Below are 27,280 nucleotides of genomic sequence, written 5' to 3' on the forward strand. Positions count from 1 at the left end.
CATTTAATAGCAGTTCCCAACAAGTGGTTTCTTTACAACTCCCCCCCCCCCGTTCAAATAAGTCTAAAGGATGGAGCTTGATCCCACCAAAGTCTGTTTGGAGGATTTTCAGGAGAGTTCCATCTTTCAGTTGGCTCAGTCTTTCACAGAAATGTCCTTGATGCCAAAGTCCTTGAGGCAAGACTATCTTCCTTCCTTCCCTTGGAAACCACGCCAAACCAAACCAGTACCGTAGTCCAGTGTTGCTGGAAGAGCCTTGCTTGATTGAAGAACTCGAGATCTCTCTCCTGGACAGCCCATTGGTGACGCCATTCTCCTTGCCAGGCATGTGCTGGAAGTCTGTGAGGTATTCCTGCAGCTTCCAGGACTACCATTGCAGCAGCTGGTTCTGGTTCTGCCTGGTCTGAAGCCATCTCGGAGCACGATGATGGGTCTGGATGATGAACCTGTGACCTCAGATGTATGGCTGGATCTTTTAAGTGCCCAAATCATGGCTAAGCACTCCTTCTGAATGGAAGAGTAGTCTCTCTCTCTCTCTCTCTCTCTCTCTCTCTCTCTCTCTCTCTCTCTCTCTCTCTCTCTCTCTCTCTCTCTCTCTCTCTCTCTCTCTCTCTCTCTCTCTCTCTCTCTCTGTGTGTGTGTGTGTGTGTGTGTGTGTGTGTGTGTGTGTGTGTGTGTGTGTGAGAGAGAGAGAGAGAGAGAGAGAGAGAAAGAAAGAAAGAAAGAGAGAAAGAAAGAAAGAAAGAGAGAAAGAAAGAAATCTTGCATCACTTATACTCCAAGGCATTCCATTAACTCCTTCAAAACATAACAGTTCCCAACAAGTGGTTTTGTTACAGCTATCAACTTGGACTACTTTAAAAGGGGATTAGACATATTAATGGAAGAAAAGGCTCTCAATACCTATTAAGAATGATGGCAATAACGTTGCCACAGAATAAATCCCCATACATCACTACTATGGTGGACAGGGTATGCACAAATAGATACATGGTATCCTATGTGGTAGTCGTGTAACGCAATTCAAAAATCTTGGATTGATGTATTTAAAGAAATAACATCGGTTACTGCTCTGGAAGTCACTTGCACACCACAGCTGGCATTACTAATTCTTTTTTTAAATGATAAAAGTAAACTGCTACACAAAGAACTATTCACCTTCCTACTGGTAGCTGCAAGACAAGCAATCACTCAACGTTGGAAACAGTTGGATGCTTTAGGTTTGGACGTATGGAGACCGAAGGTCTGGAAATTGGCTCTGATGGAAAAACAGACAAAAGTATGTGCAAACAAAGATGACTTTATTGAAACATGGTTTTGCTTTCTGTCCTATGCAAACACGCATAGCCGAATAATGCAACCACCGGCAACTCATGTACAATTGTGGAAAGGAGTTTTGGTTTAAGAACTTCTAACTTTTGTAACTTGTATTGCCCTTATTGTTGTATTTTAATACTTGTGCTTATCTTTCTTTGTAAGCTGCCTTGAGGGCCTTTGGCTGAAAGGCGGGGCAGAAGTAAATTTAATAAATAAATTAATTAATTAATAATAATAATAATAATAATAATAAACTATATTGATGAATAACCAGAGTCATATCTCGATGCATTTGCTTATAACTTGTGAAGGAATAGGAGACAAAGTTGTTAAGATGTAATTATAAGGGGAGGAGGAAGGGAAGGGAGATGGGGATAAATTTTAAATACTTACCTGTTTGTAAATATTCAATAAAATGTATTTTTTTAAAAAAAGAAAGAAGAATGATGGCAATATTATCCCTGAGCATCAGTTGCTGGCACTCAAGACCAGGAGAGTGCTGTTGCAGGCATGCCCTGCTTGTGGGTTTCCCAGAGGCTTCTTGTTGGTGACTGTGAGAACAGGATGCTGGGCCCAGGCAGGCAGCATCTTCTGTTCTTACGAGATCTGGAATTTTTGCGTTACGAAAGATGCATAGTAAAGTGAAATTCTAAGGATGCCTCCTAAATATTAATCTAGAAATAGAGTTTTGCTTCCTTGATCCCTGAGTGGTGGGAATATTAAGGCAAGGGGAGTCTGTGGTGCCTTTTTAAATCTGTTGGTTTACCAGTGCACAGGCAGGGGTTCCACAGCCAAGTTGCAAGGGAGAATTGAGATTGGTGCCCAAATTCAGCAAGGTCAAAGCGTGAGGGAGGCTTCTGGGAAATGTCTTTGTGTCTGCTTTCAAAATTGTTGGCTCACCTCTGTAGTTGTGGGGTTTTTTCAATAATGGTAATGGTCTAATAGTGCTGTGTGGGCAGATGATAACTGCTTCACTGGAAAACTTTGAATTCAAAAATTTTCCACTGCCCTTAAACAATCAGATTTCTGCTGATTATTTGACCCACATTAGTATACAATTTTTAATTCATGTTGATTTTACATGTGGGATAAATATCTGAAAAGTTTTTCCAGTTGCCTGTTTTGTTGTTATATGCCTTCAAGTTGACTACGACTTCTGACGACCCTGTGAATATTTTGGATATATCCATAGGGTTTTCACGGTAAGAGGTATTCAGAGATGGTTTACCATCACCTTCCTCTTAAGCTGACGGCACCCAGTATTCCCAGGCGGTCTCCCATCCAAGTACTAACCAGGCCTGACCCTGCTTAGCTTCTGAGATCAGACGAGATTGGGCGTGTTCAGGGTAGTATGGCCATAGGCAGTTGCCTATTATTAGTTGAACTGAAACATTTGATTTGGGTAGCAGGGTTGTCAGTAAAGTGCACTTAGTGTGGTTTAAATGTCTTATTCAAAGCTTGACTTGGGAGTTGTTTTTACCAGAACATCTGATGTGTCTTCACAGTGCAATAGTGTATGCTGCCCGTATGTTGTTTAGATTTTAAGGAAGGAATGAAGGCTCTGAAAACTGTTTTAACATACTGGACCGGGATAGCTTGACCACTGTTGTCCACGCACTGATAACCTCCAGGCTGGATTACTGTAATGTGCCCTGTGTGGGGCTGCCCTTGAAGTTGCTCCAGAACCTGCAGCTGGTGCAAAATGCAGCAGCAAGACTGTTCACTGGGGCAGGGTATCGCCAACATGTCACCCCACTGCTGAAAGAATTGCGCTGCCTGCCCATTTGCTACCGGGCCAAGTTCAAGGTTCCAGTTTTGGTGTACAAAGCCCTATACAGCTCAGGACCAGGATACCTGAAAGACCGTCTTATCCCTTATATACCCAGTTGATCACTGCACTCTGCAGGTGAGGGCCTCCTGCAGATACCATCTTATCAGGAGGTCTGTTCTGCACAATATAGGAAACGGACCTTTAGTGTGGCGGCACCTGCCCTGTGTAACTCCCTCCCCTTAAATATTAGGCAGGAACCATCTCTGCTATCTTTTCGGCGCCTATTGAAGACTTTCCTCTTTCAACAAGCCGTTATCTCAGTCTGCGCCTGTGTTAGAATTGCTTGTTAATATGTTTCTTAATAATGTTTTTAACCCTTTTTAAAAAAATGTTTTTAACGTTTTGTTTTAATGTATTTTAAGATCTGTTTTTATGATGTTTTAAAGTGTTTGTAGCGCTTTGTTTGTCGCCCTGGGCTCCTGCAGGGAGGAAGGGCGGGATATAAATCAAATAATTAATAAATAAATAAACATAATAATTTATTGTGACTGAAACATAACTGCTTCCAAAGGATAGTTCTGAACAGTTAATTGCATCTTTGATTTAGATTAAACTAGCATTTTTTATCCATTTCAGTTGTGCAATTTCACTTGTATTTACATTCATATCTTACTAATTTTACTAAAAATTAAAACAATGCATCATCTGGAAAAGAAAAGCAGTAGGAATTTCCCCCGCCCCAAATCGCTAGGCAGATGAGCTGGTAAGACTTTTTTTGCATCTCTCTTTTTCTTAGTTTCTAAGGTGGTTTTGAAACTCATCTGAAAGCTCTTATTCTAAAAACAACACCCAAGCGCTTTGTTGTAATTCAAGAAGCAAGGCGTGTGTGTGTTTGTGTGTTTGTTTGTTTGTTTGTTTGTTTGTTCCTGGCATTGAGCAAGGACTCTTCAGGCTCATGGACCTCAAGCCAAACCATCTGCTGGATCAGCAGGAGTGCATGAGAAACCATACACTGATGTGCAAGAGCTGTTACTAGAAATATTGGGGGCAAGCCAATAAATCAAAGAATAGTAGAGTTGGAAGGGTCCTATAAGGCCATCGAGCCCAACCCCCTGCACAATGCAGGAATCCAAATCAAAGCATTCCCGACAGATGGCTGTCCACCTGCCTCTTGAAGGCCTCCAGTGTCGGAGAGCCCACTACCTCTCTAGGTCATTGGTTCCATTGTCATATGGCTCTAACAGTTAGGAAGTTTTTCCTGATGTCCAGTTGAAATCTGGCTTCCTGCAGCTTGAGCCCATTATTCCGTGTCCTGCACTCTGGGACGATCGAGAAGAGATCCCGGCCCTCCTCTGTGTGGCAGCCTTTCAAGCACTTGAAGACTGCTATTATATCTCCCCTCAGTCTTCTCTTCTCAAGGCTAAACATGCCCAGTTCTTTCAGTCTCTCCTCATAGGGCTTTGTTTCCAATCCCCTGATCATCCTTGTTGCCCTCCTCTAACTACCTTCTTTCCTTTTCCCAGGGTGGTAAAGCAGGGTAGCCATCGTAGTGCCCTCCAGATGTTATTCTGTGCTGTATTTAAAAGATGATAGAATCATAGAATAGTAGAGTTGGAAGGGGCCTATAAGGCCATCAAGTCCAACCCCCTGCTCAATGCAGGAATCCAAATCAAAGCATTCCCGACAGATGGCTGTCCAGCTGCCTTTTGAAGGCCTCCAGTGTCGGAGAGCCCACTACCTCTAGGTCATTGGTTCCATTGTCATATGGCTCTAACAGTTAGGAAGTTTTTCCTGATGTCCAGTCGAAATCTGGCTTCCTGCAACTTGAGCCCATTATTCCGTGTCCTGCACTCTGGGACGATCGAGAAGAGATCCCGGCCCTCCTCTGTGTGGCAGCCTTTCAAGCACTTGAAGACTGCTATTATATCTCCCCTCAGTCTTCTCTTCTCAAGGCTAAACATGCCCAGTTCTTTCAGTCTCTCCTCATAGGGCTTTGTTTCCAATCCCCTGATCATCCTTGTTGCCCTCCTCTAACTACCTTCTTTCCTTTTCCCAGGGTGGTAAAGCAGGGTAGCCATCGTAGTGCCCTCCAGATGTTATTCTGTGCTGTATTTAAAAGATGATAGAATCATAGAATAGTAGAGTTGGAAGGGGCCTATAAGGCCATCAAGTCCAACCCCCTGCTCAATGCAGGAATCCAAATCAAAGCATTCCCGACAGATGGCTGTCCAGCTGCCTTTTGAAGGCCTCCAGTGTCGGAGAGCCCACTACCTCTAGGTCATTGGTTCCATTGTCATATGGCTCTAACAGTTAGGAAGTTTTTCCTGATGTCCAGTCGAAATCTGGCTTCCTGCAACTTGAGCCCATTATTCCGTGTCCTGCACTCTGGGACGATCGAGAAGAGATCCCGGCCCTCCTCTGTGTGACAACTTTTCATGTACTTGAAGAGTGCTAACATATGTTCCCTCAGTCTTCTCTTCTCCAGGCTAAACATGCCCAGTTCTTTCAGTCTCTCCTCATAAATACCAAGTGGATAATTCAGATACTTTTAGAGGAGTGGGTTTTTGAATGCCAGGCCCTCCATGGTTCTAAGAAAACAACCACCCTGTGATTGGCACTTAAGTAATTTAATTGGGGGGGGCTCTCCTTGCCTCCCCGCAGCTGCAGATCAAGCCACTCGAGGCCTGTCATCAGCAATTAGGAGCCCTTTATCAGAAGGCTTGCAAGCTGTGCTCTTCAGGCTTGCTGCGAAGAGATAAAAGACTATTTTAAGTGGAGAGTGGCTGGGCATACAGATGAGACCCTGAACTCAGTAGAATTCCTGTTTTGTGTCTGTTTTGTTGGCCTTCACCAACCTCCAGCCTTGCAGATCCTGTGGGCAGATCGCTCCTGTGTGTTTTCCACTTTGAGCTTCTCTCGCAGAATACTTGAACTTTCCAAACTACAAGCGGTTTGGAGACCTGCTGAGCATTTTCTTGGTAGGGTCCTTTCCAGGGGGCTGGAGTGCAAAACATTTGGAGGGCAACAGGTTGGCAAAGGTTTGCCTAAGAGACTGTTCCCCACCCCACTTTCGGAGCTAGAGTTCCCAGGATTGCCTGAGAATTGGGTGTGACTCTGAAAATGGTAGATCTGCCCTCGGATGTCAGCATTACTCCTCTGTTGAAGCCTTGGGGCTTGTGAGAGACTTAAAGATGGAGGGGGGAACGGGGGTGCAGGAAGCAAGGAAAACTGGAGGAGAGTTACCCATGCTCCTGTCCCTCTTGTTCCTTTCCCCAAGCCATGAAGGTTCTTATAGGAAAAAAACGTTGATGGTTCCTTGATAACAGGAAACACCCTCAACATTATTATTATTATTATTATTATTATTATTATTATATACCGCGTTTTCCACAAATATACATGTGCTCAAAGCGGTTCACACAAATACTCCAAATGCTGTAGCACAAAACATAATAAAAAGGGCTGGAGGGTGGGGCAAGGCGGCTGGAAATAGCCTCCCCTGATGGCAAACCGAGTCTCTCTCCCCTTATCTGTACGTGTAACATGTCCCTTCTGAGGAGGAGTGAAGGGACTGGACACTCAGGGCAACCCCCTTCAGGGGACTGCGTTTGATCCAGACCCTCACCTGGTGATTTCAGACTCTGGAATGGGTCAGCTGTGTGGCACCCGTGGGTGCAATGGCACTCCCCCTTAGAAAGGCTGCTCTAACCACTATGCCACACTGGGGTCTTCCAAGACTCAGATTAATGCTTCTGGAACCAACTTGTACCCAGATGCCTTAGGAAAGCAACCTGTGTGTGCATGCACTTTCTCTCTTTCTGTCTCTCGGGTTGGCTCATGGGAGGGGAGTGACCAGAGGGGATGGCACCCACAACACACTCTGAGAATCCAAATACGTCCATTGGTGACCCCTGGCCTGCTCCTTGTTTTGCACATGGCATGTTTCATGCCTGTGACTGCATGCTCCAGCATTCTCAGCCTAAAACGCCCTCCCTTTTCTCTCTCCCCCCCTTCTTTCTCTTTCTCTGCAGGAGTACACTTGTCCCAGATGTGAGTCTGGCTTCATTGAAGAAGTAACAGATGATTCCAGGTATCTTTCATCCTCCGAAACTCCTCTGTTCTTGGTAGATTTCTCGTGCCTTTTTATTCCCTTGTGTTTTTCCTTCTCCTGGCTATATTAACATATTCTGATGTTTTGCCGGATTTTGCACCATTTCGTACAATAGACCTATTGCGCATAGATGCACCTGTAACTTCCCAGGTGGCTGACATCTGCCAGGTCGGGGGCACGCACGTACTGTGGGCTCTCCTCACGCCCGTGAAATGGTGGTGCACACGCACAGCCATGATTGGGGCACAGGCAAAGGGGAGGGAGAAGCTGTAACGTGCTTTCTTGTTGGCAGAGGACTCCAGTGCTTTGACGTGCACAGAAGGAAGTGTCAGGAGGCGGGCGGGGGGGGTGTTCTTTCCAGACATTCAGGGGAGGAGCTCTGGGTGTTCAGTGAATGTGTACGTGGCAGGCTCCATCGTACGTGTATTCTGTCATCCATCTGCAATGTGCATGTGCAGATTATGAATGTGCAGATCTCCATGCTGCTTGGAAACCTGCCTCATCTGGAGTGGCTCATACGCACATATGTGCAGCTGTGTGGCAAGGGGGTGGAACCTGCTGCTGTTGTGCTGTGTTGATTGCGGGGGGTAGGTTCTCCAGATGTGTGGAAAGAGTTGCTGTGGTCCGGTGAGAAACCTCTGGAAGCTAGACAGGGCCCTTTGCCATCAGTTGCTCATCCCTCCGGTAAGCCCTACAGGCTTACCTGTACTGGTGTAGTGGCAGGGTTGATGTTCTTGCATATCCTGTATTAATGAAAATGAATTAAAAACCACCTTGCAAAGTTAAAAAAAACAATCCCGCTGCTCAAATTAATATGTGACTGTGGACCCCGAATGCCTCAAGTTCATTGCCTAAAGATGGGGCAAGAAAACAGACAATGGAAGTCTGTCTTTTGGGCTCCATGGTGTGAAAAATCAGCCCTTTCTTTCCTTGTAACGTTTAAGCCAGCCTTCGCCAGCTGGCTGCCCTCCAGATGTTGTAGACAACTCCTGTCGCCCACTGCATCCTACAGCCGTGCTAGCTGAGGCTAAGGGGAGTTAGAGTCCAAAACGTCTGGAGAGCACCAGCCGGGTGAAGGCTAGCGTAAGCAATCTCCGGCTAAGTGAGTCTTACAAGCACGAAAGGCTTTACTTGGAAATTCAGGGTCCAAGGGCCACAGAGGTCATGTTCATCTTGGATGTACACGTATTACTCTTTTGCAACAGGGTTTTTAACTCTGCGGTTTTCTTACTAACTTTTGGGGAGGTCGTAACTCACGGTTCATCTGTTCTTCATTTTGGGGAAGGGCTGTAGGTCGATGGGTGAGCAGGTGCCTTGTGTGTTCTAGGTCAGGGTTGGGAACCTTTTGTTCTAGGTCAGGGTTGGGAACCTTTTTTGGCCTCAGTTGGCTCCAGAACTGACCATCCACGGCAGGTGATTTTCAGCAGGTGGATGGGGCCACCCCACTGTCATCACCTGATGTCATATGACGTGGGCTTGCACTTTGATGGCAGAAGCCAGCAGCAGAGACTTATCTTACATCTCAGGGCTACGATTCCTCAGCCCTGGCCTGTGCCTTCTGTCTTTTAAAGAGGAAGCAATCTCCACAGCTGGCATCATATCTGAGGTTTCCCCGAAATGGCCTCATGGGCCAAATTTAGAGGCCCAGCAGGCCTGATGAGACTGTTCTCCGGAAGTTCCCCACACCTGGCCTGTGCTCCAGGTTCAGTTCCCGGCGTCTCCAGGGCAAAGGATCAAGTGATAGAAAAGACCTTCTCTGGCAGCTCTAAGCCAAGAGCAGACTATTCTGCACTAGACAGGCTAAATCATTTGTCCTGATGCAAGCCAGCTGCCTCTGTGTGCATATGGAGAGGCTGCAGGTCAGCGGGCAGCACCCCAGGAGAGATGCCTGCATGAACCCTTGGAGACCCTGCTCCAGTTAGCCAGCGCTGGGCTGACTGCACCAGTGGTCTGACTCAGCCCTGGCAGCTTCTCCTGTTGGGAGGGAGGGGCTCATTTCCCCCCAAGGTCTGATCCTCAGAGACCGGGCTATATTTGTCCTGAGCAATAGGTGACATGCATGCTAGGTTAAAAAACAAACTATGAGTGATCGTTTGAGATCTGGCTGCCAAATTTGGAATCAGTCCTTGAGAAGGTCTGACTCAGTGTCACCTTCAGGACTGGAAAATCGGTGCATGTCTCGGTCGTCCCCTGGCACTTTGTCACTTTGGGATGTGGAAGTGGTGAGTCAGCCCTGTACAAATTCGATGCCCTGTGTGGGAGAACCAATTACCTTGGGAGGTGGTGGGCTGTCCAAAACTGGAGGCCTTCAGGAGGCAGCTGGACAGCCACCTGTCGGGGATGCTTTAAGTTGGATTCCTGCATTGAGCAGGGGTTGGATTAGGTGGCATCACAGACCCTTCCAACTCTATCGTTCTATGGTGGCACTGCCCTGGGGTACAGGCCTTCTGGACAATGGTCTTCTGTGGGATTTATGGGATGCGTTTTGTCCCCTCCCCGCCAGCCCTACTGGATCAGAGCAACAGCCAGTCCAGCTCTGTTTGCAAGAGAGCACAGACAGGTGCCATTGGGAATCTCTCAAACAAGGCAGGAAGACAACAGCCCTTCCTTGTTTGTCCTCCACAGTAGATGGCCTGTGCACCTGAAGGCTCCATTTAGCCCTCGCGTCTGTTTATATCCTCCCACATGTCATTTTCAGAACTTTGTGCCAACAGCCAGGGCATTCCAGTATTCAGAAGGTGGGCCTCAAAAGGCACAGGTTCAAATTACTATTCGTTCATTATTATTACATTTATATCCCTCCTTTCTTTGAAGCGAGAGCTAGTGTGGTGTAGTGGTTAAGGTGTTGGACTGTGACCTGGGAGACCAGGGCTCGAATCCCCACCCAGCCATGAAGCTCCCTGGGTGACCTTGGGCCAGTCACTGCCTCTCAGCCTCAGAGGGAGGCAATGGTTAACCCCCTCTGAATACCACTTACCATGATAAACCTATTCGTAGGGTTGCCATAAGTTGGAATCAACTTTAAGGCAGTACATCATTTCTTTGAAGGAGTGCTAGATGACTTACATGGGTCTCCAGGGGCTGTAGGGAACCACAGAAATTTCAAACTGGCTTAAATTTCTTGTCTGTTGAAAAATGATAACTGGAGACATGATTCCCTACAGCAGGGGAGGAGAGCCTGTGGCCCTCTAGATGTTGTTGGACTCTGACCCCCATCATCTTCCCTGACCATTGAGCCGGCTGGCTGCGGCTGATGAGAGTTGGGAGTCCAACAACCTCTGGAGCACCACAGACAGGCTTCCCATCTGGGGATTTCTGATTCTCCCCCCTTCTTTTTGAGTGAAGGCTTTTCTTCCAAGTATGCAGTCTTTTATTTTATTTTATGAATAAGCATTTAGCACAGGGCTGTGGAATCTCAGGCCCGAGGGCCAAATGTGCCCCTGAAGTTCCCACAGGCCGCACACCCTCTTCCACAAACCATACCCCTCAGTGGCTCTGCTTCACAGCCCAAGTGTTTGCCCCTAGCCAAAATGTGTCCTCCAACTCTAGATGGAGACGAGTGTGTGTGTGTGCCTATTGTACAAGGGTAGAATTTGCATTCATTGCTCCACCCACTTTTACCCTGGCCCTGCCCACCACTGGCACGTGGCCCTCAGAGTGTTGCCCTCTGGCTGAAAAGCTTCCCTCCCTCCGTCCCCCATTTGATGATGATGGACTGCCTTAAAGTCGATTCCAACTTATGGCGACCCTACGAATAGGGTTTTCTTGGTAAGCGGTATTCAGAGGGGGTTTTACCATTGCCTTCCTCTGAGGCTGAGAGGCAGCGACTGGCCCAAGGTCACCCAGCGAGCTTCATGGCTGTGTGGGGATTCGAACCCTGGTCTCCCAGGTCGTAGTCCAACGCTCTAACCACTACGCCACACTAGCTCTCTTCCCTCCGATTTAGCCATTTAAATTTTCCAAAAGAAGTTTGCAAACACAGGCCTTGGTGATCCTTGAGACTAGGACTATCCTCCTGCTGCAGATGAGAGAGAGAGAGAGACTTGCCTAAAGCCACTAACTTGGCAGTGCCGAGATTCGAACCGGAGACTTCCTCATTCCCAGTATAATCCAGTCCATGTCCACTCTGAAATAAGGTCCCGTGAGTTAAATGGAGCTTATACCCAGGTTAGCTTATAGGGTAGCACATAAGTGGCCCATAGGTTCATTGGCGGCTTTGCTCTTGGGCAGGGTCGGGGTCTGATCCTGATCAAGCACCTTTGGTCTCACCGCATGCTCCCCCCCTTCGCCTCCCACCCCAATTCCAGTGTAGAGTTTCCTATAACGGTAGTTCCCAAACTTTTTTTTCCCATGGACCACTCGGCAGGCCACTTAATGACATATCTACCTGTTCTAGCAATTGTAATTTCACAAATTAATTGTAAAATAAAGTACAAATGTTTTGCAATAAAATACAATGTAAGAAAAAAAGAAGCAATAAAATCCAATTAAAAATAAATATGTGTATTTAATGAGATGAATATCTCCCATCTTCAACCATAAATCCGTGGACATGCCACAGGCCCCCTGAATGAAGCTTGTGGGCCTTTGGTGGCCCACAGTTTGGGAACCCCTGGCTTATAATCATCCTTTCCACAAGGTAGAGAGCTTGAGCTTCACCATTTAACTCTGGCAATGCCAATTCATGTTCTTCCCCCACCCCTGTTACAGCTTGGGCCAGGGGCTTCTGCAAATGGCTTCTCAAGCAATCTAAATCCAGACTGGGGATCATAGTTCCGGTTCCCTGTGAAGACATGCTAGCAGGGTGATGACTCCCCATCTGCTTGCTGCCAGACCAGACTGGCTGGTGGGATTGGGGCTGGCAAGACTCTCCTGTGAGGCGCATCCTGTTTCCTGCTTGTGCCGTGTGGAAGCGCCCTCAGAGCCAGTCTGGAGCAGTGGCTAGCACAGGGGTGGCTGACTGGTTCTGGCCCCCGAGGGCTGCACTCATGCTTGTGCATGTGAGAGACGGGGGGGGTCACACTCATTCGAGGGCCACATTGACCCGTGTGTGTGAGAGAGTGAGAGAGGGGTGGTAGTGGTCAAACAGCTGTGCATGCATCCACACGCTCTTTCACATGCCACACAGCCGCCTCCCTCAGCTTATCCCTGCACATCAGCTGAGGAGTGGAGTTATCGCCTCTTCTCACTTATCAAATGAGGGGCGTGTTGCACCCCCCCCCCCAATCCAGATATTGGTCTGGGTGGAGAGGTTTAAACCTCTCCACACATCCCAGCACTGGGTCTGCTTTATTCTGTTGGTTTTTCTTTAATTGTTAACTGCCACCAAAATTGATGGGGGGTCTTGTGGAGGGACAAAAACAATTGGCTTGGACGGGATGGGCAAATCATGCTTCTGGACTGGAGATGGGGGTGGGGTTGAGTTCGGATGTGGGAACTCCGGGTTCAGTGTCCTACTTAGATGAGAAATGTTCTGGGTGGTCTTGTACACCTTGCCCTGCCCTGCAGGGTTCTAGTGCTCCTGTGGACTGCCTTAAAGTCAATTCTGACTTATGGCGACCCTCTGAATAGGATTTTCATGGTAAGCGGTATTCAGAGCGGGTTTGCCATTGCCTCCCTCTGAGGCTGAGAGGCAGTGACTGGCCCAAGGTCACCCAGTGAGCTTCATGGCTGTGTGGGGATTCGAACCCTGGTCTCCCAATACTCTAACCGCTGCACCACACTGGCTCTCTGGTGCTCCTGTACTGACCCAGAAAGGAAAAAGGAGGTTGATGTGTTTTAATTATCAGGTAAGGGCTGTCTCATACAATGACTCCTGTAGCCCAGTAGTTTGCAGGTCCCTTCTGATCTCCCCGCAGGCTTCCTTCTTGGGGAGGCTGCTGCTTATGTGGCCTTCAGCCCCTGGCCTGGCCTGGCCTGGCCCGGCCCACCCTGTGGGAGGCAGGCTTTGGGTGTTCTATTTCTGGAAGCACGTTGCCCTCCCTCATCACTTTTTTCTCCTTAGTTTTCTAGAAGGCAGTGGCAGCAGCGGGATAGACGACAGCCCCTCCACTCCATTTGCAGAGGTGAGACTTTTCCTGTTATCAGCTGGAGGCTTCCGTAAGCATGTAAAGTAGAGATAAATGAGTTGTCTTTTTCCGACTGCGGCACTTTCCTCGGAGACTCCATGGGCGACCAGTTTGGGAGGAGGCTGTTGATGAGAGTTAGAGGACAGTTTTTGAGAGAGGTTGATATGAGAGAGGCAGCCCTCTTTAAACATACGCCTGAGGTTGCAGTTGGGGCTGTGCAAAAAGTAAAGCCCTCCCTGGCTGTCAGGATGTTTGGAGGAACTGTGTTGGTTTGTAATCTTCCATGAAAGGGAAGTGAGTTCTGCAGGGTCTTTGAGCGAAGATAGACGGTTCCTTTTAGGTTTTGCAAATGCATCACAAGCAAGGTTAATTATAGCATTGGGCTGAAGCGATTATATATTTAGGCTGATGACTATTGTTCATACCTCTGTGTTTGGAGTATGAAACAGGCCTCTGCCTTGGAGAAGTGGGCAGGTGCTAGGAGGAAGGAGGGGGCCGTTTTGTTTGAGCCCCCTGCCTGGTTCAGTGGCCAGTCTGGGACCCTCACCCACCACCCAGGACCCGCTCTGCATTTAGACCTGCTATGTGGCTACAGCAAAGCGGCGAACCAGCAATCTACGAGCTAGGTTTGGCTCTTGCTTCAGTAAGTGGCCATCGTGACAAGCCTCGTTGTCTGTGCTTCCCCGACCCACACGCCCTAGCTGCAAAGTGCAGATTTACTTTACAGGGGTGCTGTGTTATCGATTGGTGATACAATGTGAAGCCTGAGGGCTGTATCCAGCGGTTGCCTGCTCAGAGTAGACTTCTTGAAATTATTGGACGTGACTAGCTTAGGCCCATTAATTTCAGTAGCATAACTTAGTTTAGGGTACCCCGAGTCATGGAAGGGGAACACCATGGGGAGCTCCAGATGTTTTTGGACTCCCAGCACCCATTGCCATCCCTGACCATTGGCCGCACCGATGGGAGTTGGACACAGAACATCTGGAGGCCCCCACAGACAGGTTCCCCATCCCTGTCCAAAGTATTCTACATCTGGGCTTTCCTGCTGTTTGGAGTGCTTCTTAGCAGACTGAACTAACTGTCAGCACTTTGTATTTGAGCGGTGGTTCTTGAGGCCTTACTTCAAATGCCTTCCCTTTTGGAGGCCTGTGGGGTGCCCCCTCCTCCTTAAAGAGGAATGCCAGAAGAGGTATGCTTTAACAATGTGTTTGCCTCCAGGTTAAGGTGTTTTTTTATTTACCCAGGCGTTCTGATTTGCATAATCCATCACTCTGACTTTTCAGTCTGCTGTCTTTTATTACGGTTGCTGATGTTAGTGTTTTATGGTATTAATTAATGCATCTGTATTGTTGTATCTGTTTCGATGAAGGGAAGTATAGAAATGTTTTTGAGGTAAATATTACTAGCAAAAGCTTTGTCCTGCCCTGTCTCCACAAACTGCTCAGGGAGGCATCCCTGGTGCGCTGGCCTCTTTCCACTGCCCCACTTATTCTCACCAGGGAGGTCGTTTATGCTGAGAGTGACCAACTGGCCCAGTGGGGGGGAAGGATTTGAGCCTTGGCACCTCCAGGTCTCTGCCAGACCCGCTCTCTATTGTGCCATCCTGGCTTGCTTTCTTCTGAAGTTGCACATGGAGGAGGGGGCAGGGACTCAGGAGGGGGGTGTCAAAGTGCTTTTTTGCCCATTCATATGGATTCTCCTCCCCCCAATTTCAGTTCTTGCTAAACCATGTATTTTTAGCCCTTGTTGACAGGGCCCATTTACAGTTAATCCATATATTTCTTTCTAGCCTTATCCCCACGGCATATGACGGCTGACAGTATATTAAAATGGGAAGACATGGTGGGTGGGAGCCAAAGATTCAGCCGATTCGTGTACCTTGTGGTGGGAGTCTGGGGCTTGTGTTTTTCCTGCTGTGTCTCATCATGCCATGTGACCCCCTGAAGTTGAAAAGAAGGGGGCGTTCAACAACAACAAAAGCAGTATTGCTTAGGATGATGAACCTTTGGGTACTAAAGCCACTTTGGATGCTAATCTAGCAAAATGCCAGGGTATGACTGTTTAGAAACTGTGTACATTTATGCTATGCCACCTTAAATCAGTCATCAAAGGGAAGCCTAAGCAAGAATCTGTACAGGGTTTCTGGAAATTGCTTGGGCTTGGATTCTGACAAGTCCTTGGACACACAAACCATGAGGACTGGAAGCTTGATACTGGGTGTTCTTTTTAAATGAAAATTTTGTTTCTCTAGATCCCTGTGCCCTCACAACTGTAAAGGTTTAAAATGTCAGCCTCTTCTCTGAACTCAGCCCAGCTTGTCTCATATCCTCCAGGCCACACAGGCATTTTCTTAAAAATGAAGGTCACCCCCAGCTGCCTCCCATCTGTCGGCTCATTCTGGATTTAGCATCTACACTCAGCATGTCAGAACACCCTGCCTGTTCAGATGACCTCAGCCAGGTTTCAGTCCCTGAGTTCATTGTCAGCTCGGATCCTGCTGTCATAGCCTGGTTGCCGCTGATGCCGCTTGTGGCAGGAATAGATGGCTGCTGCCTCAGCAAGGCTGAGAGGAGGGGTTTGTCTTTCCATGTTGAGGATCTGTCAGTGACGTGATGTGTGGCAGGCAGCACTGGCCAGCTTCATGTTTTGAGCGGTTAGCTGTTGCTCAGGTGCATGTGTGTGTGGGCACCTGAGCTAGCTTCCTTCATAGAATTTAGCTCTTCCTTTCTTATGATTTTATCCCTGGGATTCTCAGACTTTGTGTCAGAGCTCCGTTGCCTCTGTGCTGTGCAGAATTAGGCATTAGGACATAGTTTTGCAGCCTTTAGTGATGCTTCGAAAGTGCTCCCTTAAAGTGCCAGAGGCAGGCCCACAAAAGAACAGCGCTTGGAGAGGACATCCCTTCTCTGTCCAAGATTCCATAGTTTTCTTGTCAGATGCTGTGACAAACCGTGCTTGGTTTAAAAATGGAAGCAGGTGCTTCCAGTCTCCTCGTGGCTTGCGGAGAAAGGAGGGAGAAGCACACGAGCTCACTAAGGTCCATTCCCACTGCACTGGAACATCGCAAGCTGCCTTCTACCATGTTAGACTGTTGGTGTATCTAGCTGAGTATCGTTGACTGGCAGTGGTCTCCAGGGCGAGCCGGGCACCAACGGTCGGCCAGATTAGACACTCACCGGCCCAACCTGGACCAAGCCCCTGGATGCTTTTCTGCAGCCAGCAGTGCTGCTGCTTTTGAACAGGAGCCAACCTCAGCGCCCATCCAGGGGGATCACCCACCTATTCCAAGTAACTACAAAATGTAATGCCCAAGCCTGTAGATCTGTGAAAAATACCGATTTCATAGACCTATCGTCCGGATGAGACTTTTTAGATATGAAATCTGTACATTTCATAGATCTATGGCCCTCCTCTAGGATGCACACCTTAATGTGATGAGGGGGTTTGAGAGCGTCAAAGAAGCTGAGACCAATGCTGTCAGGAGTCTAGACTCCTAGCAGGGGCACCCAAGGCGGAATGGCCCACGCTAAGACACCAGACTAAGATGCATCCAGACTCAGAGGAAGGCAATGGGAAACCACCTCTGAATACCTCTTACCATGAACAGAGTATCCAAAATGCAACACGAGATAGTGCTGGAAGATGAGACCCCCAGGTCAGAAGGCACTCACCGAGCTACTGGGGAAGAACACAGGACAAGTACGAGTAGCGCTGTGACTAATGACGCAGCTGGGTCAAAGCCGAAAGGAAGCCCAGAGGCTGATGCGCACAGATGCAAAAGGAGAGTCCGGAGTTGTACAACGCAAACAATAGGAACATGGAATGTGAGAAACATGAACCAGGGAAAGTTAGAAATTGTCAAACAAGAAGTGGAATGCATCAACATTACAATAACGCAAGGTCTGAGCAAGTTATATCAATGAGATTTAACCTATTAACGCAACCATCATCCAAGTCTGTGCTCCAATGGCAAACGCAGAAGAAGAAGAATTTGAGAGATTTTACACAGAAGTACAGAAAGAAATTGATCCCACACCAAAACTAGATGTGCTGATAATCATGGGGGACTGGAATGCAAAAGTAGGGAACAGAAAAGAACTAGGAATTGTGGGGAAATGGGGCTTAGGAGGTAGAAATGAAGCAGGAGAAAGACTTATTGAAAGACAAATAATTGGGTGTTAGAACAAATTAAACCAGAACTGTCACTAGAAGCTAAAATGATGAAACTGAGGTTATCATACTTTGGACACATCATGAGAAGACAGGATTCGCTAGAAAAGATAATAATGCTGGGGAAAACAGAAGGGAGTAGAAAAAGAGGAAGGCCCTACAAGAGATGGATTGATTCCATAAAGGAAGCCGCAGACCTGACCAGGGCGGTTCACGACAGATGCTGTTGGAGGTCGCTGATTCATAGGGTTGCCATAAGTCAAAATCGACTTGAAGGCACATAACAACAACATGGCTCAGCTCCCATTTGCAAGCACTGCTCCCCCCCATACCTGGGGGCCAGAGGAGGGCAGTGACTACCCCCAAGGCAGTAATGGCGGGGGGGGGAAGCTTGTGATATTGGTGTGAGGCCATCATTGCTACCGGGGCAAACCCCACCCCCAATGCTGTCCTCCACAGTTTCAGGGATTTATTTGAGGTCACCTGCTTTCTAGCAAGTCTGTCTCAGCCCTACCTGGAGTCACCAGGTGCTCTTCCACTGAGCGTAGGCTCTTCCCTAACTTCTAGTTTAGCATTACATGTGAAGAGAGCTCAGAAGGCTTTCTTTGGAGAAGGAGGAAACGAAGCCAAGGTCCACCGTTTCTTCAAGGCATGATGGGTATCCTGCAAAAATCACCCCAGTCAAGTTTTTCAAGTTACACAGCTCTTCACTTCCTGGGCCATAAAGTGTTTAGCAAACCTGTTTAGTTGGGTCAGCCTTGCAAGGATGCACATGGAGCCAGGGACTTGAAATTCCTAGTTTCAGGATCCCCATCAAGTCAGCTGGTTTTCACTCACTAGCACTAAGGATGTGTTGGCAAGGGGGTCAGCTTTATGAAAGGTGAAAGGGCGATATTTAAGCGCAGATCTATATACGATACTCAGCACCTTCCAAATTGCCAATAGCTAGACACACACACGTTTCAAAGCATTTGTTAAGTAGTCTCCACACTTCCAAACCTTTCTTTGCATCAGTAAGTCCTAGAATCTTGCCTACTTTAGTGAGTTTTGTTGCCAACTTTCGCTTTTATCACCCTCCCAACATCTTTTTTCCAACCAACTGTATTGGGAAGGAAGTACCTGGATCCACCCCCGATGGCTCCTCTGTGAGCCAGTGTCCCCTCTGTGCCGGTTCCACACTAGGGCCTCCTTTTCTTCACAGAGGTGGTCAGCCCTGTGTCTAAGCTGTGTCACTTAAGATGGCAGTTAGAGGCTCCCATAATGGGATATGCCCACCTCCCTGTGCCCACACACCCTGGAGATAGAAAGTGAGGGTGTCAGGTGAAATGGTTATAGTTGAGCCTTCCCAATATTTTGCTGTCACATGCGGAGTGATAACTATACCAAAAACTGTGACCAGATCCAGCCAGTTGGCTTAAATTTCATCTCGCTCTACCTGGCAGCTGCTCCGGGCTGTCTCCCTGAGTCAGTTGATCCGGGAGGCTCTGCTTACCTGCAGATTGTCTCTCTGTGTGGCAGGTGGGTTTCAGGCTGCCAGAGCCCCCAGGTGTATGTAAAAGTAAGCTCTGGCAACAGCAGGCAGGCCCTGAGCTGGCATTACCCCCTTGGGCGGTACGGCCTCTTGGTTTCTACGCAAACTAGGCAGGATTCCTCAGTGAAGTGATGCTCTTCCCGGGAGGCAGCTCCCTACTGGCTGCTGTTGTGCTGGAAGTGTTGAAAAACTCTTGCCCAGTGGGAAATATTTATTTATTATTTGGTTTATTATCCCACTCTTCCTCCCAGTAGGAGCCCAGAGCGGCAATATCCCTTGTTGGGGCAAGGTGCTTGAGAAGATGGTTCAGCTTCAAGCACGCTTGGAGGAAACTGATTACTTGGATCCGTTCCAATCTGGCTTCAGGCCCGGCCGTGGCACTGAAACTGCCTTGGTGGCCCTGGATGATGACATCTGTCAGGAGAGAGATAAGGGGAGTGCGACCCTGGCTTGTTCTCCTCGATCTCTCAGCAGCTTTCAATACTGTTAACCACAGTATCCTTCTGGAGCATCCCTGGGAAGCTGTATTGGGGGCACTGTGCTTCAGTGGTTCCACTCATACCTTTAGAGCCACTTCCAAAAAGTAGCTATGGGAGGCTACTGTTCATTCAATTCAATGGGAATTATCCTGTGGTGTCCCACAGGGTTCCTTCCTCTCCCTCATGCTGTTTAACAGCTTTGTGAAGCTGCTGGGAGCTGTCATCAGATTTGGAGTGAAGTGCAGTCAGTATGCAGATGATGCCCAACTCTGTCTCTCCGCAGCACCTGAATCAGGAGAGACTGCTGAGGTGCTGGGCCGGTGCTTGGAGGCAGATGTGGGCCAATAAATGGAGGCTGAATCCAGAAAAGATGGAGGTGTTAAGTGTCCAGAGTTCTCATGTGCAGGAGGTGTGGAGACAGCCTGTTCTAGGTGAGGTTGCAGTCCCCTGGAAGGAGCAGGTCTGCAGCTTGGGGCTACACCTGGATGTGGAACTGGCTCAGGTGGCCTCAGTGGCTAGGAGTGCCTTTTTCCACTCCAGCTGGTTTGCCAGCTTTGGCCCCTTTGGACTCCATGCCCTGATATCTTAGAATCATAGAATCGTAGAGTTGGACGATGCTGATAAGGCCATCGAGTCCAACCCCCTGCTGAGTGCGGGAATCCAAATTGAAGCGTAACCGACAGATGGCTGTCCAGCTGCCTCTTGAATGCCCCCAGTATTGGAGAGCCCACCACCTCCCTAGGTCATTAGTACCATTTCCGTACCGCTCTCACCCTGTTAGAGTTTTTCCCGATGTTCAGTCAAAATCTGGCTTCCTCCAACTTGAGCCCATTATTCCAGCACTCTGGGATGATCGAGAAGAGATCCTGGCCCTCCTCTGTGTGGCAGCCTTTCAAGGACTTGAAGAGTGCTCTCCCATCTCCCCTCAGACTTCTATTCTCAAGGCTAAACATGCCCAGTTCTTTAGTCTCTCCTCATAGGCCTTTGCTGCCAGTCCCAGACATCCTCATTAACCTGCTCTGAACTGTTCCAGTTTGTCTGCATCCTTCTTAAAGTGTGGTGTCCAGAAGTGGACGCAGAACCCAAGATGAGGCCTAACCAGTGCCGAATGGAGGGGAACCAATACTTCACACGATTTGGAAATTATACTTCTGTTAATGCAACCTAAAATAGTATTTGCCTTTTTTACAGCCACATCACTCTGTGGACTCATATTCAGCTTGTGGTCAGCAACAATCCCAAGATCCTTCTCACATGTAGTATTGCTGAGCCAAGTATCCCCCATCTTCTAAGTGTGCATTTGGTTTCTTTTTTGTAGGTATAGAACTTTGCAGTTAGCCCTGTTAACTTTCATTCTGTTGTTTTCAGCCCAATGCTCCAGCCTATCAAGATCCCTTTGAAGTTTGTTTCTGTTTTCCAGGGTATTAGTTTCCTTCCCAATTTTGTATCATCTGCAAATTTGATAAGCATTCCCTGCACCTCTTCATCCAAGTCACTGATGAAAATGTTGAAGAGCACTTGGCCCAGGACCGAGCCCTGCGGTACCCCACTCGTTACCACCCCACCCCCCCATTTGAGAAGGAGCCCTTGATAAAAACACTATTTGAGTACGATTCTGTAGCCAACTGTGGATCTACCTGATAGTTGTTCCATCTAGCCCACATTTAGCTAGCTAGAATATCATGGGTCACTTTGTCAAAAGCTTGGCTGAAGTCAAGATATATTGTGTCCACAGCATTCCCACAGTCTATCAGGGAGGTTGCTCGATCAAAAAATGACATAAGATTAGTGTGGCAGGATTTGTTCTTGATAAATCCATGTTGGCTTCTTATAATCACTGCATTGTTTTCAAGGTGCTTACAAATTTACCACTTTATAATCTGCTCCAGAATTTTCCCAGGGATTGATGTCAGGCTGACTGGTCTGTAGTTCCCCGGTTCCTCCTTTTTGCCTTTTTTGAAGATAGGGACAATATTAGCCCTCCTCCAATTACCTGGCACTTCACCCATCCGCCATGATTTTGAAAAGATAATAATGTTTCCGAGAGTTCTTCAGCCAGTTCCTTCAATACTCTAGCATGCAGTTCATTGGCCCTGGAGATTTGAACTCATTCAGAGTGAATAGGTATTCCTTGACCATTTGTCTATCAATCACAAGCTACAATCCTGCCCCTTCAACTTCATGTTTCCCAGGAGGATCATAGACTTCCAGATTGGATTATTGCAATGCGCTCTGTGTGGGGCTGGCCCCGAAGACAACTCAGAAACTTCAGCTGGTCTAAAATGCAACAGCCAGATTACTGGCTTGGGTTCCCTTTAGATCTCATAAAACTCCTGTTTTAAAACAGCTGCATTGGTTGCCAGTTTGTTTCTGGGCCCAGTTCAAGGCGCTCCCATTAGTATTTAAAGCCCCAAACAACTTAGATCCCAAATATCTGAAAGACTGTCTCCTTCCCTACAGACACCCTCTTGTGGTGAGATCAGCAGTAGTTCTGCCACCCTCAGAAGCTCAAGGAGTGTTGGCCCAGGGGAGGGCTTTTTCTGTGGTAGCCCCTAAGATGTGGACTTCTCTCCCCACTGAGGTGCAACTTTGTACACTTTTAAGCAAAGGTTGAAGACGCACCTCTTTATCCTGGCATTTGACACCCGAGGCATATATTTTTAGGACCTATCCTATTTTGGGATCCTTATTGTTTTTAAATTGTTTTTAATACTGTAAGGTTATTATAACCTGCCTTGGGACCTCTCGGTGAAGGGCAGGCAAGAAATGCAGCAGCAGCAGCAATAATAATAATAATAATAATAATAATAGAATATGTATTTCCTCTTCCTCCTGGGCCTTGGATGCCCCTGGAAATGACTTTGCTTTGGTCTGTGTGGATAGGCGGGCCAGTGAGTGCAGCATTGAGTCCACAAGCATTCTTGTGGACAGGTTTGCAAATGTAGTGGCAGGGAACTGTTTCTGTGCACTCCGAAGGCTCCATCGGTAAATGGAACAAAACTCCCCATCTCTTCCGGGTTGGATAAATATCTCTAGGTCTCGTTATTGGATTTATAGTTGCTTGGGGGATCCAGAACCTCGGAACTACTTCTGCCCTGCCTACCACAACCACTCCATTTGGGGAGGGAAAGGCCCTAGTCCTCATGATGCTGGGAAGTGTGGAAAGGCACAGTCTCTAGAAGACTTTCAAAACATAGTAGGAACCATGTTTGTGTGTGGGCGGGGGGGGTGCTCCAGTGCAGCACACAAGCCGTTACCCTTTCCTTTCCTGCTTGTTCCTTCCCACTGGTCATCCTGTGTTGTGCTGCTGTTTTGGTGGTAGTGTTTTGTTTTGAAGTAGGTTGGTTGTGATTCCGTGCCTTTTAAAAAATTGTCTTTCCAAGACATGCTGGGAATGTCCGTGGGTGTCGGACGTGGTGGGATCCAAATGTTTTTAGAAATAAGTGAAAATCCCAACCCCAGCCTCTGGCCCTCGGTTCTTCAGCTTGGGCTGACTGTGCCATGCCCGACTGAGCCTCTCCAGCTGGTCTTCCCAGTCTCTCCCCTCTTCCCTTGCCGTTGGGAATGTTGTTGCCACACATCCTACACAGGGGCCATTCTTTACACTGCGTGTATGTGTGTGTTATCAGAAGGGAAACACAGCGGCAGGAAACTGGGGCACTCACAGTCCAAGGAAGGTTTGAGAACAATTGTTGGACCGTGGATTGCTGAAGCGTCATAGGATCCCGGGCATACAGGGTTTGTTTTCCATTACTGTTATAGTTGCCCAGTATCCTAAGAATTGCAGCTTCCATTTAATGTTTCTAGTCTTTCAGGCTGTGAAGCTGGGCTCAAAAGTGCACGTGTGAAATCTCAGAAGTGTGAAAGGAAAAAGCCGAGCAATCCCAGTTAGAAGAAAGTGTGGGGTTTCCAAACCCTGAATTTTTTCCTTCTCCCCATGACTAGCCGAGAGAGAATGAACTCCACGTCATTTTTATGCAGAAGAGAATTCTGCTTTTTCCTAGCATAGACCCTTGATGTGCTGTTCACTGGCTGAGTGTGTGCTGCACTAACCCTTCAGAAATCTTACTTCTTGATCTCTTCTGTTTCCATTCCCCAGTTTTGGGACCAGCTGGATCGTTCAATGGTCTTCCCATTCCTGAGCAGTTCGTTGGATCCTGATGGCAGAGACAACGAAAGGGGCCACCAAGCCCATGCAGACCTGTGGGGACCAAGCAGACCCCCGCGGCTGCCCATGACGCGGAGATACAGGTCCCGGGTTAGCGCGCGGCCCGACAGATCACCCGCCATTGAAGGGTAAGGGTTGGGGGGCAGGGAAGCCCTGTGGCATCCATGGGCTGCTCTGGATACGAAGAGGTTGCTGGAGAGAGCCACCTCAGTGGCTCTTGGAGGTTTACAGCAGGTGTGAAGCCCCCGGCGGGGGATCCCTGGGGAAGGGAATTTGCCTCCCTGCCCAGGTGGCTGCTGCTGACTTTCAAGAGTCTCCAGACTACAACAGGAAGTCTTCAAGAAGTAGCTGAACTAGAATCAGAATTAAACCCACACTGAATAGAGTCAAACGTGATGATAAGTGGGATTAGGATTATTTCACACAACAAAGGTTAAACTAGAGTAGCATAGCTAGAAAGACTGCATTATTATTACCAACTGTAGTGAACTGATCACTGTTCTTGCTTGTAACGCAAGAGCCTCCCGGATCATGCCAAGGGGGCCACATCTAGTCCAGCTGGAAGAAGCGCACAAGCAGGACCTGAGTGCAGAGAGCAGCCTTCCCCTCCAGCAACTGGCATCTGGAAACATACAGAGCGTAGCCATCATGACTAGAAGCCACTGATAGCCTTTTCCTCCACGAATTTGGAGGGATCTATAGGCCTGCTCTATCTATTTCGTGTCCTCTTGGCCATCTCTGTAAGTAACTGATGCAGGGGTTGCCAGGTCAAGCCCTCCAAATGTTGTTAAGACTACAGCTCCCAACAACTCCAGATGTTGTTGGGAGTTGTAGTCTAACAACATTTGGAGGGCCCCACCATGGCAACCCCTGCATCCTCGAGGAGACGTTTCTTGCATCACACAAAGTGACATATAATCCCCCCAAGCGGCTGCAGCAGTCAGTCTTCTCAGGTCCCGCAAGACCCTGCGTGTGTGTGTGGTGACAGGCTTGCTCAGCTACCCCTCTGGACGCTGCTCCTGTGCCGCCACCTGTTCTTCCTTTTTCTTACACGTCTATATTTTGTCTCCCATCTTCTGTCCTGAATAGAATAATACAGCAGATCTTTGCGGGCTTCTTTGCAAATTCAGCAATTCCTGGTTCTCCTCCTCTCTCCTGGTGAGTCATGGGCACTCTTTGCAATCACATGTTTTGCTTTGGCTGTAATGGCAGGCAAGCGTGCGAAAGGCTGGCAGATGGAAGGGGGATTTTTTATTTATTTGTTTGTTTAAGATATTTCTATCCCCCTTGGGCAGCTCACTCTGCCATCCTACACAGTAAACAAAAACACACAAAAACCATTAAAATAGATAAAAATAAATAAAATACAATTAACAATTCAAAGGGAGTGCTATTAAAAGGGGACTTAAAGAGGTAAAACTAGAAAGGGGGGGAATAAAATCCATTTCAGGCTATCCCTTCTGTCCTGTTACTTCTGAAATCCTTATGCCATCATGTCTGGAAATATTTTCAAATAGTTTTTTCTGAACAAACCGTCCCCTCCCCCTCCCCTGGGCCTATTAGAGGCTGGGGAGTATTCCTTGTATCTCATGCCTGAAGGAGGGAGGGAGAGAGGGGTTACGCTAGTACACATCCCCCTTTGAGCCCTTTTGGGTGCTGTAGGGTTTCATCCTGTGGCCCCAGCCTGGCCACTGCAGCCATAGCCCATCAGCTGCATATGAGCCAACAGTGTGATATGGCTGCAAAAAAGGCAAACGCTATATTAGGCTGCATTAACAGAAGTATAGTTTCCAAATTGCGTAAAGTACTAGTTCCCCTCTATTCAGCACTGGTTGGGCATCATCTTGAATACTGCATCCAGTTCTGGTCTCCGCACTTCAAGAAGGATGCAGACAAACTGGAATTGGTTCAGAGGAGGGCAACAAGGATGATCAGGGGACTGGAAACAAAGCTCTATGAGGAGAGACTGAAAGAACTGGGCATGTTTAGCCTGGAGAAGAGAAGATTGAGGGGAGATATGATAGCACTCTTCAAGTACATGAAAGCTTGTCACACAGAGGAGGGCTGGGATCTCTTCTCGATCGTCCCAGAGTGCAGGACACGGAATAATGGGCTCAAGTTGCAGGAAGCCAGATTTCAACTGGACATCAGGAAAAACTTCCTAACTGTTAGAGCCATACGACAATGGAACCAATTACCTAGAGAGGTGGTGGGCTCTCCGACACTGGAGGTTTTCAAGAGGCAGCTGGACAGCCATCTGTCGGGAATGCTTTGATTTGGATTCCTGCATTGAGCAGGGGGTTGGACTCAATGGCCTTATAGGCCCCTTCCAACTCAACTATTCTATGATTCTATGAATTCTGATCTCCCCCTGCGTCCCATTGCCCTCCCTCCCGGATGCCAGTCTTGCCTGAGGTACTGCTAACGAGTCCTTCCCCCCCCCCGGCCATTTGCTTGTGGGCCAAGCCCTGTGGACTAGCCTCCTGCCCCTCCCAGCCCCCTCCTCCCCTGGAATGCCTTTGGTTCCAGGAAGACTAGCTTGGAGGCTGACACAAGTGGAAGAACCTTGATCTCCTGTGGCCTGGCAGCAGGGGGGGCTGCGGCCTCTTCACACCCTGCTGGAGCTCTTCACTTCCCCGTCTGAGTGCCTCTTTCTTTCCCAACCTCCAGGGGTGGCATGTTGCACTCGAGTCCTGGGGACTACGCCTGGGGACAGAGCGGCCTTGACGCGGTGGTAACACAGGTAAAGGTGCTGGCAGGTGCAAGGGGCCCTGCTCTCCTCCTCCCTCCTGCTCCCCACCCCCCTGATCTCCCAACAGTGGCTTCTTTATCATATTGATCATTCCCCACTGCCCCTTCCCTCACTGCCAGAGTCTTTTCTCTCCTTGCTGAGCAACAAAGAGGGTGTGCGGAGTCTCTGTCGTTGGCTGCCACAGGCAGTGGGGAGAGAGCTAGAAATGAAAGAATCCCACTCAGTTCATGGGGGGGCCGCAGTGTGCTGCTGAGGCTCAATAGGCCTGGCATGAACTGAGTGGGGGTCCTACCACACGCCCAAGACCCTGTGCAATGCGCAGGCTTTCTGTGGCAGTGTGAAAAGGGATCCCTGAGGCTCTAAAGCTCTGAAGACGGCTGGCTTAAACCTCTCCTGCTGGATGAACATAAATGTTTTGGAGCATGTTTTCCATGCAATGCAACATGGAAGCACTCTTAAATTTGTTCCTCTTGCAAAGAAAGTTTCTCCTTCTCCCCACATCCCCCAAACCACACCAAAAGTTGTGACAGCACATGCAGTGCCTTCCAAAAGTAAACAGACCCCTGACCAATGCTCTCATATTGCTGAATTACAAATGGTACATTGTAATTTCATTCTGTATGATATTTTCTTTTGAAACACTGAAACAAAATCGATTATTGTAAGGTGACATTGGTTTTATCTTGGGAAATGTTTGTACGAAACATAAAAAACTGAAACATGTTGCTTGCGTAAGTATACAACCCCTGTGCTGCGGAAGCTCCCAGTTTACACAGAAATTGAAAGAAACTGCCCTGTCAAGGACACAATTACCTTACCGTTGGCCTCCACCTGTGAACCATTAAGTTGCTGTCACATGGTCAGGATAAAAACCCCACTGTCTATTTATTTATTTTATTTATTATCTGAT

General features: G+C 48.0%; 1 protein-coding gene and 1 pseudogene across 3 annotated transcripts in view; one reads left to right on the top strand and one right to left on the bottom strand.

Moving 5' to 3' along the window:
• The window catches only part of RNF115 (ring finger protein 115), a 59,265-nt gene that overhangs the window by 23,260 nt on the left and 8,725 nt on the right, over positions 1-27,280 (top strand). For 2 of the 3 annotated variants that reach the window (XM_061606907.1, XM_061606908.1), the window contains 5 exons: positions 7,120-7,178; positions 13,204-13,264; positions 23,550-23,746; positions 24,708-24,776; positions 26,289-26,361. In XM_061606907.1, coding sequence (XP_061462891.1) covers positions 7,120-7,178; positions 13,204-13,264; positions 23,550-23,746; positions 24,708-24,776; positions 26,289-26,361 — 459 coding nt within the window. The remainder of the gene's footprint in view (positions 1-7,119; positions 7,179-13,203; positions 13,265-23,549; positions 23,747-24,707; positions 24,777-26,288; positions 26,362-27,280) is intronic. The other variant, XM_061606909.1, reaches the window with a different exon arrangement.
• LOC133375251 (5S ribosomal RNA) lies at positions 2,562-2,680 on the bottom strand (annotated as a pseudogene).

This window comes from Rhineura floridana, chromosome 22, assembly GCF_030035675.1.
Source record: "Rhineura floridana isolate rRhiFlo1 chromosome 22, rRhiFlo1.hap2, whole genome shotgun sequence".
NCBI lineage: Eukaryota > Metazoa > Chordata > Lepidosauria > Squamata > Rhineuridae > Rhineura > Rhineura floridana.